Source organism: Rutidosis leptorrhynchoides, chromosome 3 (assembly GCF_046630445.1).
Source record: "Rutidosis leptorrhynchoides isolate AG116_Rl617_1_P2 chromosome 3, CSIRO_AGI_Rlap_v1, whole genome shotgun sequence".
Classification (NCBI taxonomy): Eukaryota; Viridiplantae; Streptophyta; class Magnoliopsida; order Asterales; family Asteraceae; genus Rutidosis; species Rutidosis leptorrhynchoides.
Genome location: NC_092335.1, coordinates 129,666,416 through 129,682,542, shown reverse-complemented (window position 1 = coordinate 129,682,542; position 16,127 = coordinate 129,666,416). Strand labels below are relative to the sequence as shown.

The 16,127-nt window shown below is 30.5% G+C and overlaps 2 protein-coding genes across 2 annotated transcripts; both read left to right on the top strand.

The window, feature by feature from the left end:
• Positions 1–6,473: 6,473 nt before the first annotated feature.
• On the top strand, positions 6,474–7,481 carry LOC139896810 (NDR1/HIN1-like protein 1). Its single transcript, XM_071879451.1, has one exon. The coding sequence runs from the start codon at positions 6,571–6,573 to the stop codon at positions 7,207–7,209; it is 639 nt and encodes a 212-aa protein (XP_071735552.1). The 5' UTR covers positions 6,474–6,570; the 3' UTR covers positions 7,210–7,481.
• A 5,772-nt stretch (positions 7,482–13,253) lies between these two features.
• On the top strand, positions 13,254–14,069 carry LOC139896809 (NDR1/HIN1-like protein 3). Its single transcript, XM_071879450.1, has one exon. The coding sequence runs from the start codon at positions 13,254–13,256 to the stop codon at positions 13,968–13,970; it is 717 nt and encodes a 238-aa protein (XP_071735551.1). The 3' UTR covers positions 13,971–14,069.
• The last annotated feature ends 2,058 nt before the right edge of the window (positions 14,070–16,127 follow it).

The following is a 16,127-nucleotide window of genomic DNA, read 5'->3' as shown; positions in this document are numbered from 1 at the left end:
TAGTAATTAGTTTATAATTAGTTAATTATTGTAATTCCTTTTAATTTAATTAAAACATGTCTTTAGTTAATTTAAGTTAATTTGTAATTTTATTTTATTGTTTAAAACAAATTCCTAATCATTTAGTTTTATTAAAAATTATTGTTTTATTTATTATCATTTAGTATTAAAATTGTTTTATCACAATTAGAATAATTTCATTTAGTTCATTTTTAAGTTAGTAATTATAAATCTCGTAATTTTGTAATTTTAATTATGAAGTAAATTAGTTAAGTCTCGTTTCCATTATTGTTATTTTATAAATTCCTAATCCAAAACCCCCTTTAAATAAGTTTTACTTCAAAGACTATTAAAAACCATTAAACACTCCATCTCCCTGTGGAACGAACCGGATTTACCAACAAACTAAACTACACGGATAGGACTAGTTGCCTATATATGTTTGAAACCAACCTAAATTCATTAAAATACTATATATACAATAAATCAATTCGTGTAATAAAACAACTCAATCCGTTCATAAATAAAGGTATTGTTTCAACGCATCAATAAAAATCTCATTTATCAATCTCATAGACAAGTTGTTTAAATATTAATTTACAGTTTCAAACACAATTTCAATTAACGTTAACCATAATTCAGTTGACCATATCTTTTAATTCGTTCATCGAAATCACGCAATTTCTAAATGAAAAGTTATTAATTTTTCGACAGCTTTCCAACGACATGCATATCATGTACCTTATATCAATAACATATGTATCAAATTCGTGATTCATCATAAACTATCTAACGACAAAATTAAAGCATACAAGCGTGCATAAACATATATACTCGAGCACTAGACATGGATACACTATTAATATATAAAAGATAAGATATAAATGCTCACGTATCAATATTGTGATTCAATATTGTAGGAAAGTACGTAAATGCAACGGAGATGATAAACATTAGTTTGATCTCACGAGCAATACCCCCGAACGATACCCATCACCTCCTTAGCTATAACCCATAATTTCTTTAGCTCTATCCCGCTCGAAAAAACCCGTTTTGAAACAATACGCTCATGACCTCGTCGTAGTATTTTATGTATAATACTAATAATAACGGTAACGATATTTGATAATACTAATACTAATAATAATAAGATTAATATTATTAATCTTAATAATAATAATAATAATAATAATAATAATAATAATAATAATAATAATAATAATAATAATAATAATAATAATAATAATAATAATAATAATAATAATACAGAGAGAATGAGATAAGAGTGTGTGTGTGCCTGCAACCAGAAATCGACGAGCTTTACAGACTTGTCCTGAAAATCAACCCCATGCGATCGCATGAGTTTCATGCCCATTTTCCATGCGATCGCATGGCCAGCTGGTACGCACCCAATATATTTTGTTTTCTTGTTTGTCGACATATTTAAAGAAATATATAATTTATATAATTTATAGTAATTAATTATATATTATATTATATTCTCGTGCCTAGTTAACTTGAAATTTTGGTTCCGATGTCTTGTACGTTTACGTTCGACTTATGTCCCGGTTTCGGTTTTTTGAACGTCCTTTCGTACGCTTAGAAAACTTGTACTTTACGTTTCGTTATTCGTACCTTTGTCAAAATATAGTCTTAAATTATCAATAAACTATATTACTCAAAGTGTATCTTGAACTTTCGAGTGTTTTGGTCATTTGCTTCTTTAAATTATTTTCTCGTTATTTATCAAAGTATATTTAATAATATTGTTTTAAATCAAAACGTTTTATGACCAAGTTAATATTATATTTTATCACATTTGTAAAATATACATACATTTTCATTTTGAAATAGTGTTTTATTGTAGCAAAATGATTTTTACTGTAGTAAATAGTGGTTTTCGAAAACACTGTAGCTTTTCGGGTAGCAATTCGAAAATACTGTAGCAAATTAGTGTTTTACTTGTTCATCTTAAACGTTTTAGTTAACTTATCTAAATATCAATCGAATCAACAAATGAATGTTACTATCGTTACTAAATAACTTGAAATTATATATATGCATATATCTTTATTTAATATACATAAATCAGTTTTTAAATACGCATTGCAAGTTATTTATAATTAATTTTAATAATGTATATTCTAACTTATTGTATATATATATATATATATATATATATATATATATATATATATATATATATATATATATATATATATTTACAAATAGACGTTCGTGAATCGTCGGTCAATAGTCAAAGGTTAACTGAATATATAACATTAGTTCAAAAATTTTGAGAATCAATATTACAGACTTTGCTTATCGTGTCGGAAACATATAAAGATTAAGTTTAAATTTGGTCGGAAATTTCCAGGCCGTCACATTAATCAACCGCTCAAATCTATTTTCCACGGACAACGAGTCTATTTGCATTACCACAACAAACCAAATCAATCATTTCTACAACCTACTTATGGGAAATTTGGGGAATCCACTAGATTTCGTGATCAATATGGATGGTTTTCTCAAAAATCGAAGCAATCAAGTTCAGAGAATTCATCTGTCAACTCGAGCAAAACATCATTTGTTTGAACACTTTCAAAATCGTTCAAGTACTCATTCAAAGAGTTATTTTCCTTGTAACCAAGATCTGTGATCAAACCTCGGTTGAACTCAAGGTCAATCAATCTAATAGACCATGCTTACAAAATGTCTATAAAAATACAATGACAACGCAAACCAAAAAACTTTCTACTCAAACTTTCGCACCAAATCTCTGATTGAGGGGGAGCAAGATGATTCATCAAGATGATTCATCAAGATGATTCATCATTCAAGGAGGAGCTAAGGAAAATTATTAATCTAGTTCCTTCATTCACTCTTCTTAATTCAATAAAGACATATTTGACAAACGCACACCAAGGGGGAGAAACAAAATCAGGTTCAAAAGATGGTATGCATTGTAATCATTACTCTCAAAGTTCATACATCAATAGCCGACCATGAAGATTCTTCTAAAAGAAGAAGATTCTACATTTCAAGTCAACAACTTCGCTTATTTCAAGGGGGAGAGTTCAAGACCACAAAGACATATTTTTCAAAGCATACATCAAGGGCGAGAATGTTGTCACAAGTTATGATGTGTGTTGTAGCTCGTGTTAGTGATGCAAGTGGTGATAGTATAGACTATAAATACTATTACCACAATATGAATAGTTAGCCTTTTCCCTCACAATTACATTACACACTCAACATGTGATTACCTCTCTTACTCCCTATTTCCCACAAACATGTAACCTAAATTTGACACAAAGTTATACACCGACTCAGATTCATCTTTGTATCACAACTTCGTCTTCATCAATGTACGTACGGTACATCGATACACACACATATGCATTGATCATATACACACGCATACACGAACACGAATCTATAACAAATTATACAATTTCAATACTCCACTATTTTTCTTTTCGTTATACATTGTAATGACAGTACTTATTCAGAACAATGAATTATTTTGAATTTAGCCTTAAATTATGATATTTCCAATTTCCAATAAGTTAATCTGCATATATATAACCTAAAAGGATTAAAGTTTTATGTATATGTATATAGAGAGCGACGTTACACCCCCATAAAACCATAATACAACGATGTCGATAAAGTAAGCTACCAAGGCAAGAGTATGAAAATTCAAAATGCATGTGAGCACATACAAATCCAAAACGCAACCTGTATTTGTCTATTCTTGGACTTTTGTAGTCACTCAATCATTGTACGAGTTATTATTAACTAATTAATTTCATAACAGTAAATTAGCCATTGACTAGAACACTGCATAAGTTTCTAGTAGCATCGAAAATAAATTTTTATTAGCCCACAAAGCAAATTTGTAAACAATTTTTTTACCAATTCTGAAAAGAAAAAAAAAAAAAAAAAAAAAAAAAAAAACTAATAAATCGAAACTATGATTCTAACTCCTCAATATTTTCTTTTATATCATCCTTAACTTATTTTTAGAACACATATTTTATATCGTCCTTAACTTATTTTCAGAACACATATTTTACTACTCCTTATTACGGAGTATATTCTTTAACTTTTCTCGTAGCGGCCTTAAGATTGTCGGTTAACACGTTAGAAAGTGTTATGTATCCATGTTAATAATTATTTTTAAGGTGACCGTTGTTTTTGTTCAGACGTATAACAATTTTAAGCGTATTAAACAATAGCTTCAAGGACTGTGTTTAGTTATATTCTTTTATTTATTAATGTACACCGTTAATACAATAATTTAGCATTGTTAAATGTTTTCAATCAGAATAATTATGAAACATATTAATATTATACATTAACGAGTTCAATTAAAGATCCATAATGATTTATTCATCTGATTTTCAAAGATAGTTCAAATTCTATTACTCTCCCTTTAAATTTAATTATTATTGTTATTAGATAAAAAAATAAGCAGTTAAAAATAACGTTATCATTATTTTTCTATACGTTTCAATTACTTAACAACTAGTCCGGACCGGCCCGCGCGATGCGGCGGGGGCTTTCGGCCGGCGTATTTATATTTATCGCAGTTTTATTTACAGAAGTGAAAACGGACCATCTGTTATGCGTCGTTGTTGGTGTCGTCGTCTTTAGTGTTTTTAAAAGCTGTCTTGTTCGAACGTAGTTAATTTCGTTTTGTTGATAAAATTATTTCGAGCCTAATGGTGCTGGGGAAAAAATTTAACTCGCGGCGAGCAGGAAGATACGGGCTGTCGTTGTGTTTAGCGTTTTTTAAAAAGTGTCCGTTTCGAACGTAGTTAGTATCGTTTTGTCCATAAAATTATTTCGAGTCTGACGCTGCCGTCGAAAAAATTTAACTCGTGTCGAGCGGGAAGATACGGGTTGTCGTTGTGTTTAGCGTTTTTTGAGAAGTGTCCGTTTTGCGTATAGTTAGTCCCGTTGGGTTCATAAGATTTTTCCGAGTTGAACGGTGATCTCTGAAAAATTTAACTCGCACCCAACGAGAAGATAGGGCCCGCTATAAATTAGAGTGAAATTAGTGTCGTATATTTTAATTAAATTATGTATTTACACTTGTTACCCATTAAAAAGTGTAAACTTGAGAGACCGTTGTGAAAATATAGGTGAACTTGAGGGAGCGTTTGTAATGTGAAAATAAACTCAAAACTACAATAAGCTATAACTAAAGCTACACAATTTCTCACCACTTTTAGTCCATAAAGGTTAATAATAATTAATTTTAACTTGAACTCTTTACTTATCTTGTTTCCTTGTATGTATTCATAAGAGCATTAAAGTATTTTACTTCATTATTATATATTATATACCTATATCTAAAAAGCAAAGTGGGAACGAATAGTACTATTCTTTTTCCCACTTTCCGCAAACTTAACCCCCCAACTTCTATTAAAATACAAATCACACCCTCACTTTATACTTTTATTAAAATAGAAATCGCACCCCCACTTCATACGTATAGTTTTTCCCAAATTTCACAAACTTAACCCCCTAACTTTTATTAAAATACAAATCGAACCCCCACTTTACTAACTTTTTTTTTTTACTAATATTCAATTTTCGCAAACTTAACCCCCCAACTTTTATTAAAATACAAATCGCACCCCCACTTTATACTCTTATTAAAATACAAATCGCACCCCCACTTTATATGTATAGTTTTTTCCCAAATTTCACAAACTTAACCCCCTAACTTTTATTAAAATACAAATCGAACCCCCACTTTACTAACTTTTTTTTTTAACTAATATTCAATTTTCGCAAACTTAACCCTCTAACTTTTATTAAAATACAAATCGCACCCCCACTTTATACTCTTATTAAAATACAAATCGCACCCCCACTTTATACGTATAGTTTTTCCCCAAATTTCACAAACTTAACCCCCTAACTTTTATTAAAATACAAATCGAACCCCCACTTTACTAACTTTTTTTTTTTTACTAATATTCAATTTTCGCAAACTTAACCCCCCAACTTTTATTAAAATACAAATCGCACCCCCACTTTATACGTATATTTTTTTCAAATTTCACAAACTTAACCCCCTAACTTTTATTAAAATACAAATCGAACCCCCACTTTACTAACCTTTTTTTTTTAAATAAAACCCGAACGCTAAAAGAAGCAACTTTCACAAAAGGAATAACCATTCAATGTTAAATATCGAAAAAAAATTCTTTTTTACAAAATAGATCAAGACTTTTTTTTTAACTCGCATTCAAAACGGAGCCTCCGACGCGAAGCGGGGGCTCCACAACTAGTTTTTATCAATTTATGAAACTTGGTGGAACTATAAAAAAAATGATTTAACTTTAACTATCGAATTGAAATGGATGAATAAATTATATGACATCCCGCATTGTGAACTTGTACAGTACTACCACCCCACACCACAATAAATTCCCTTAAAACCAAAGCATCCCATACCTCTCTTTACCGCTCCCCTTACCAAAACAAATTGCTGTCCACACTTGTTGACAACTCAATCATAAACAAAACCACCATCCACCACCGTAATCCACCATGTCCGTCAAAGAATGCACCCATCACAAAAACAAAAAAGCAAAACTTCTCCGAAAACTATGCGCCTGTTTCCTAATCCTCGCCTTCATCGTACTCCTAATTTTCCTAATCACATGGGCAATCCTACAGCCCAAAAAACCAAAATTCACGTTACAAGACGCCACAATTTACTCCTTCAACGTATCAGCCCCAATTCTGTTATCATCCAATTTTCAAGTCACAGTTTCGTCCCATAACCCTAACTCTCGAATTGGTATTTACTACGATAAACTCGACACGTTTGCTACTTACCGTAGCCAACAAATCACATACTTCACTGGAATTCAACCTGTGTACCAAGGACATCATGACACAAATGTTTGGTCACCTTTTGTGTACGGTACAAATGTTCCTGTGGCTCCGTACAACGGGGCGTCATTATCACAAGATCAATCCAACGGTGCGATATCGATTTTGATTAAAATGAATGGACGGGTGAGATGGAGAGTTGGGAGGTTTATCTCCGGAAGGTATCATATTCATGTGACGTGTCCTGCTTATATTCCGTTTGGGAATAAACAGAATTCTATGATTCCCGGGATTGTTGTTGGTGCTGGGATTAAGTACCAGTTATCTGTAAGATGTAGTGTTAACGTGTGACAAGACGTTAATTAACGAGAACTTAACGGCGTTAGTTGTTGAGTGTTAATTCTTCTTGTCACACTTTTTATTTTTGTTTTTTAATGTTTAATTACATGATTAAATGGATGGATGGATTTGTAAATTTAGCTGGAAGGGGAATAAAGGAAAAGGTGGGAATAGAAAGATGCCGAAAGTTATTTTGCAAATTCACAAAAGTTTGACAAGTTGTATGATCATTATCAATATATTATAAATATTGTTACATATAAAATATATACTCGTAAGATATATATTCTTGATGTTGAATCATATTTTTCATTCTAATTTAACAATTGCTTTTATAGAGTACGCCTTATTGTGCTCTTGCACAGTACTCATAATTGTGTTATAGGCACGACCTCGTCTTGTACTTTGCCTTCGATCCTTCAGTCCTTATTTAAGACAGTTGTCTCTTTTGTATAAGCACTTGTATATGTGTGCTTGGGGTCTATATTTGCGTGTTTGTGTCACAATAAACATAGTGTTAATTTAGATCGTTAATTTTATTTTTAGCAACTTGTGTATACCTTTTTTTGATTCAACAACTTGTGTAGTTGGTTTTATTTATCAATAGGAAAACGTTAATGTTACCACACGTTTGATAATAAAAGTTTTAGATTGATTATTATATTGGACTTTTTAGGGAAAAGAAAAAAGAGTAAAAGAAGGAATAGGGTTCGAATGAATAAAAGCTTTTTTCGTTTTTCTGTTAATGAAATAATGGTCCATGACGAATTTAATGCTTATTTAAGTGAGGTTTGGTTTTATTAGGTATGAAAAATAGACACCCCATGTGACATAGTATGTGACAAATATTAGTTATGCACTGTAAATTTTTACAACTCGTGTTATTTCATACGGAGCAAGTGATATGTGTCCAATTGTTAAATTTCACATGAAATGATTGATTTTATCATATATTTATATTATAATTATTTGTAAAATGTAAAATATGTATAAAATTGATTTTGCTTATGAGTTACGTACGTTTTTGAAATTTGTATGTTTTTAAGTACTCTATTTAGTAAGTTGCAGAATCAAAGCGTGCCACCTCACTACTTTATCTATTTGTACTAGAACTCATTTTCTGTATGCCTATTTTGGTGCTTTGGATTAATACACTATTTGTGTGTGTCATTTTAGTTTTTCAAATACCATAATTTTCCAATTTCCATCTCATTGAAAAAGTATATTTTGAGATTTTAACTTAAACATATTCATTAGTATGAACATTATGGTCGATAGCTATAGCCATCAAAAATATTATCGCGGCAATTATTTATTTATATATATATATATATATATATATATATATATATATATATATATATATATATATATATATATATATATATATATATATATATATATATATAGTGGTAGGATTAAGAGGGAAGTAACCATTCGGGGTGGAACAAAAACTTTTTTTTTTTGTTTTTTGAAAAAATTTTGTTCACGAACATTATAGATGAGATGAAAATATGAACATTTACTAGAGACACTTTGTGATAAATATTTTTATTTTGGCGGGAAAACGCTCGAAGAAGTAATATATAACAATTATCGTGTTTTTCGAGCGTATTTTGAGGTTTTAGCTATTGGGGTTTAGATATTAGGGTTTAGATATTAGGGTTTATAGGGTTTAGATATTAGGGTTTAGAAATTTAGGGTTTAGGGTTTAGATTTAGGGTTTAGATTTAGGATTTAGATTGAGTTTTTAACACGAACGGTTTAGGGTTTAGGGTTTAGAATAAACCCAAAACACCAAACCCTAAACCCTAAACTCTAAATCGGGCTAAATTTTACTTCACAAAATATGAAAAAAAAAAAAAAAACGTTCATATTCGTCACGAACAATATTATCTTGAATGTTATTTTTGTCGATCGTTTTCCCGCCTAAATAATAACATTCATCACGAAGTGTCTCTTCTAAATGTTCATATTTTCGTGCGATCTTGATGCCGGGAAAAAAAATTCCAAAAAAAATGGAAAAAAAAAAAATTTGCTTCCCCCGATTGGTTACTTACCCATTGATCCTATATATATATATATATTTTCTTTCTCTTGAAAAATATTGATACTTTGGATGATGAAGCTAGTAATTACAATTACAATAATTTAATGAAATATATTTAAATGTCACCTTCACATGCGTCCTCTCATATGAATAATCATACGGCAATATAAACAATAAAAATAAGGAGTACTACCTAATTACCCATCTTCTCAAGGAGAAAGGTGATTTTGACGTTGCACCTTGTAACTGTGGCTAAAACATTGCTGTATATGATAACTGATAAGAATCTATATCTATATGACTATATATGTATTTTATATAAAACTAATCATTTCAATTTTACTAGCTTCATCTAGGTAAACTTATATAGTCAGTTCATTAATTGATATCCACAGTATTAGGTCTTCCTGTGAAAGATATCATGAGAGTAATCATGGTATTGAGTGTTGTAGATTTTATGTTTTTTGGAGTATATTCGTGAATATTGTTTAATTATGAATTATTAGTTAGTGAAACGAGTGATGCTAATGTTACGGTGATATGAGGAGAGAGAAATTCAGATTGTTATACAATGAAATAACCTTCTCAAGTTCTCGTGGAGAAGGCTACAGTAATAGAGGTGACAGTCAACAATATTTAAATTGTTCGTTACTATACAAAATTAAAGATTTTATGCTATACTTTTTATTCTTTCATTTTCATTTTTGATAATGATAATGAATTAATGGCTGTAACTAAGACAGGTAACAACTAACATCCGTCTGATCATCTTGCTATTGGTCCAAGTTTTATAGCACTAAGGAAAAAAGGGTGCCCAACAACTTAAATTTTAGTGCGTATTATTATAATTATATATGCATTTGATTATTTTTCTTAAACACTTTAATTAAATACGGAATATGTAATGATTTTATTAACGTACGGTTTCATTTGAATATATACTAGACTAGAATCTACAAATGGGAATTGAAGAAACTTTGCATACAACGACGTACACAACCACAAGAATGTTTTCTCCTGCATGTTTCGTGCCATTATTTGAAAAACATATTATTGCATATAAACATGATATCTAAATGCTTGAGACATATATTCCGAAAATTAATGGTCGTCGTGTTGAATCATTGTTTCCAAACAAGGCGAATTATACCAAAATTATTGTCTATGGAAGATGGATGAGATTGCATAGTGGAAACTGGAAAGTGGGTCTCGAAGCGTAATTGGGAAGCTTTCAAAGTTATGTTGCAGTGATACGCATGATATCGTCTTTTGCAATATTTTTTTTCTTCATGGAGTACTCACTTTAAATGTTCGACTTTTGTTAGTTACTAAAATCTTAAAAGTTGGTTCTTCGACTTTTTCTTATAAACTTTTGTTCCTTCACGTGAAAATTTTATTCATGTTGTGTGTGTGGGGTGTCGAACATATTGATCCTAACTGTTACGGACTATATATGGTGGGCTCAATTCAGATAATAACTTAGCCCAGTTTTATTTGAATCAACGTCTGGGATGTAATTACTTAGGGCTTGGTTGATTGTGTGCTATAAAATGGGCCAGGCCTAGGACCAGGTTTGGGTTTTGCATTATTGGACCATCTCTAATTGTATTAAGAATTTTTTTTTTTTTTTTACATCAGTTTGAGATCGCCCAGAGGACTTAACCATCCACACGTTCATCTACCGTAGTTGCATAACTCGACCCCAACTACTGCCTTAGAGGAAACCCAGACCAATCCGAGGACATGACCGGTAATGTTCTAAACTTCTAATAGTATGTCACGGTATTAAAAAATTACTAGTACTCAATAACAATCCGTAAAATTTAAAAAGTACAATCATAACAATCCGTACTGACATAAGAGAACTTGATTTTGATGATATTGAACCTTTTATCCAAATTGACCACTTGCAATGTTAATATTTTTCTGACAATTCTTCTTATAACACGAATTCTTGTTTAAAATAATTAGTTAGCTATGGTTTGAACGATTTAGAGAGTTCATTTGTTATTTTTCTTCTTAAACCTCTTTGAAAAAGTACCAATCTCATTTTTGACTTAGTGAACTTAATATCACGAAACTTAATAAGTTGAGTTATTAAGGTGTGTTTTTTTTGACTTATTCATAAGTTGTTTTTGCGAATAAATTAATGTAAACTTAAGTTTAGATCATCTTTTTAGTATTTATAATCAATCATTTTTTCAACTACCCTAAATAAAGGGATAATTCGGTAATATTCATTATCTAAATAGTCATTAGCACATAAAACAAATACTCGTAATAATTAATTATATATCACTTATTTTTCAAAGTCGTAATGGATTCATGCAGAAAATCGAATTGATATGTTGATATGAAAACATAAAAACTCGGTGTATATTATGTTTTGCTACGACTAACACATGCATGTTATTATTTCCGGTTGTCAAATTCGACAATTAATAATTTATTCCAAACGATTAAAAAAGGATCCACTTAAACTTTCATCTACTTCAAAACAATGGATCATTCCATCGATCGAATTAAATATAACAGATATACAATGCATCGCATTACACATGTCATTAGATTTGACCCTACAAATGGAAGTGGGTCATAAAATGATTAATAACAACAGGTGGTATTTGAATAAGACTAACGATATCGACTATCGAGTACAAGTAAAAGCGCGTGATTTAGTAATGCGTATGTATTCGGTAACCCAACATTTTATTAACATACATATTTTCATAAAATTTAAACTCTTGTTATTTGTCCTTTTTCACATAGAAAACGACTTCTTCCAAGTTCAAACTAGCAATTTGATGCCAACATTTCAACCCATCTAAACAATTAAACATTATCTTTTTAACATATTATATTAATATTATTTATTTAGATGATTAATTATTAAGTTTGAAAGACGGACACATGATAATATATAAATTAGAGTTAAAAAGTCAAAAATATACAAGTTTACTAGAGATCTTTATGTAAGGAGTTACTTTGCCTTCGAGTAAAGATGAACGAAATATTGCAATCAAATAAAAATTACTTCATTTGTTTCAAAAGATATGCAAAGAAATATTGCAATCAAATGGTGTATGGTTTTTATAGATAATTTAAATTTTAAGTTATAAATTGGTATTCAGAGGTCTTCCAGATGATATTAATTGCATTGTGCAGGATTTGACAAGATATCCAGGTTCTAACAACATTTGGAATGTGATAAATCGAGTGGTAGTTGCTGCTTGTGTATATTGCTATATGTAAAGAAGTTCAAGATTTTGTGCAATGCAAATTGTTGACTTTTAAAGTCAAACAAAACTGTGCTATCCAACGAGTTGCAGAATTGTGGGGTTTAAATGTAGTCGATGATCATTTGTGTATGTAGTAGGTTGTTTGGGCTAGATTTTTGTGTGGTATGTTTTAATTGTTGCTTGGGTTTGCCTGGGCAGATCCAGCCCAGTTGTATGTCGTTCGAAAATAATGTAATTTCTCTTTTGCCGAAAAAAAAGTATTTTATAATTATTTTTTATAAACAATAAATAATTAATTAATATTAATAATTTATAACAATAACAATAATAATGTGAATACGTACGTAAAATGAAACTGTGAAAGTACGTATTCCTTCTAGAAATCAACTTAATTTATACACTTCAATAACAAACTTTATCTATCTACATATCGTTCATAAACTTATAAATTCACAATTAGATGGGCACGTTAACACGTGAAACTATTACTCGTATATAAAACCTCTTATTTTGCGTGTTGTACTATTTGATCTAATCTAGTCCATTATTTAAATTACCTAGTGAAATGATAAGCATATAAAATAACATAAAACCACCATGTACCAAGTCAAAGAGTTGGAAGTTACGTAGAAAGTGGTGTCCAAAATTATAACGTATGACACAACGCGTTTAAAATATCGTGTTAATAGACCATCAACATAACCACTATAAATACCTTTGTATACCATATAACCTTTTTCACAAACAAATCAAATACTCAATCCAAAATGGCCAACTCAAATCAACCTGCCCTGAACGGAGCTTACTACGGTCCATCAATCCCACCACCATCGAAAAAACCTCGATCCTACCACCGACCTAGCCGTGGTGGCGGCTGCAACCCATTCTCATGGTGTTTCAGTTGCCTTTGTGGTTGCATCTTCAATCTCATTTTTCAAATCATTATCACAATTCTAGTCTTGTTAGGTATCGCGGTCCTCGTCTTCTGGCTCATATTTCGTCCCAACGCGCCAAAGTTCCATGTCAACGAAGCGACTTTAACCGAATTCAATTTGTCCACGAACAACAACACGCTTTACTACAATCTAGCGGTTAACATGACGTTTAGAAACCCTAACAAACGTATAGGAATTTACTACGATAAAATTGAAGCGAATGCGGAGTATCATGACAAGAGGTTTTCGACTAGGGATTTGGATACGTTTTATTTGGGACATAAAAAGGAGCATGATTTAAGCACGGTGTTTAGTGGTCAGCAGTTGGTGGTTTTAGGAAACGGTGATCGATCGAAATACGATAGCGAAAGCAATGATGGTGTTTATAATATTGATTTGAAGCTTAAACTTAGGATTAGGTTGAAAGTTGGATGGGCTAAACCTAAGTTTAAACCCAAAATTGAGTGTGATTTGAAGGTTCCGATTACTAATGATGGTAGGGTTGCTTCTGGTGGATTTCAGAGGACCAAGTGTGATTTCGATTGGTAGATGATTTTATTTTATGATTTTATTTTATCGTCGATCATTATTTACGAGATTCATGGATCAATGGGCTGTTTTAGCCTTTAGATGATTCATTTTTTTTTTTTTTTCCATTTATGTATTCATTTTTTTTAGTGTTTATATATGTTTGTTGATAGGTACGGTATATATCGGCATTTTATATACATTCCACTCTAGTTTTATAATATTTATATTTATATATTTATATTATATATTTACGTATAGTGGATTCACCGTGACTAACCCATAACTACACACTCTAACACTACTTCCTCATTTTGTTATTATTATTATTAAATATTAAATATAAATTGTTATAGAAATGTCAATACAAAAGTCTATACATATACGGGAAGTAATAAATGTGGATGACAATTTTTCTACTCTACAATAGTAAATATTTGTAGTATATATATATATATATATATATATATATATATATATATATATATATATATATATATATATATACCTAAATGTAATCACAGAAGGTATACCAATTCTTGCATGAATAAGAAATATATATTGCTATTTCTCTCTGCTATTAATCCTTCATACTATAAAGAATTTATCAAAGCTTAGGCCAAAGGTAGTTATAAACTACTAACTCTTAACACGTTATCAGCACGATTATCTCAACATTTATAATATGGTAGCACGATTATCTCAACATTTATAATATGGTTGGCTCTGCCACCTAAGTAATATATGGTCGGTTATATCACCTAAATAATATATGGTCGGTTATACTGCCTAAATAATATATGGTCGACACTGTCGCCTAATTATCATTTATGTTTACTGACATTTATTTCTGTATACTAACATTTACATTTATGTTATCTAACATTTATTTATAGTTACTTACATTTATTTTATGCATACTAATGTTTATTCTTAAAACTATTAGTTATGCATAATACGTTTATTTTTATTAGTCATTATTTAATCTTCGTATTTATACTAAATGTATTTATACTAAGTGTATTTATAGTAAATATATTTATACTATTTAAATTCTTTTATTAAATTATCTTAATACTACGACAACATAACGGTCGTTAACATTGTGAAGTGGAAAGCTATGGTTGAAAATGAGACAAATTTAAAGGTCAAGTGCTTAAGGTCGGACTTTCATAACCCGTCCTAATCCATCCGGACGAAGTCCATATCGATTATAAACGATTCATAACAGTTGGTTACATCGCGAGGTATTTGACCTGTATATGATACATTTTACAAATATTGCATTCGTTTTTGAAAAGACAATCTTTCATTACATCGAAAGCTGACGGCATGCATACCATTTCATATTATCTCTAACTATAATTGACTTAATAATAATCTTGATGAACTCAACGACTCGAATGCAACGTCTTTTGAAATATACCGTGTATGACTCCAATTAATATCTTTAAAGTGAGCAAATGCACAGCGGAAGATTTCTTTCATACCTGAGAATAGACATGCTTTAAAGTGTCAACCAAAAGGTTGGTGAGTTCATTAGTTTAACATAAATATTCATTTCCATCATTAATAGACCACAAGATTTTCATTTTTCAGTTCTCATAAATATATGTCCCATGCATAGAGACAAAAAATATCATTCATATGGATTGAACACCTGGTAACCGACATTCACAATATGCATATAAGAATATCCCCATCATTCCGGGATCCTCCTTCGGACATGATATAAATTTCGAAGTACTAAAGCATTCGGTACTTTGGATGGGGCTTGTTGGGCCCGATAGATCTATCTTTAGGATTCGCGTCAATTAGGGTGTCTGTTCCCTAATTCTTAGATTACCAGACTAAAAAGGGGCATATTCGGTTTAATAATCCAGCCATAGAATGTAGTTTTAAGTACTTGTGTCTATTTCGTAAAACAGTTATAAAAACAGCGCATGTATTCTCAGTCCCAAAAATATATATTGCGAAAGCATTTAAAAAGGGAGTAATGAAACTCACCAAATGTATTTTGTAGTAAAAATACATATGACTATATTGAACGATGCAGGGTTGGCCTCGGATTCACGAACCTATATCAAGTATATATATTAACATCTATACTTGTAATCGAACAACTAGTTAGTGATATAATTGTTGTTTTAGTAAATTATATATTTTTATCAATAAGTA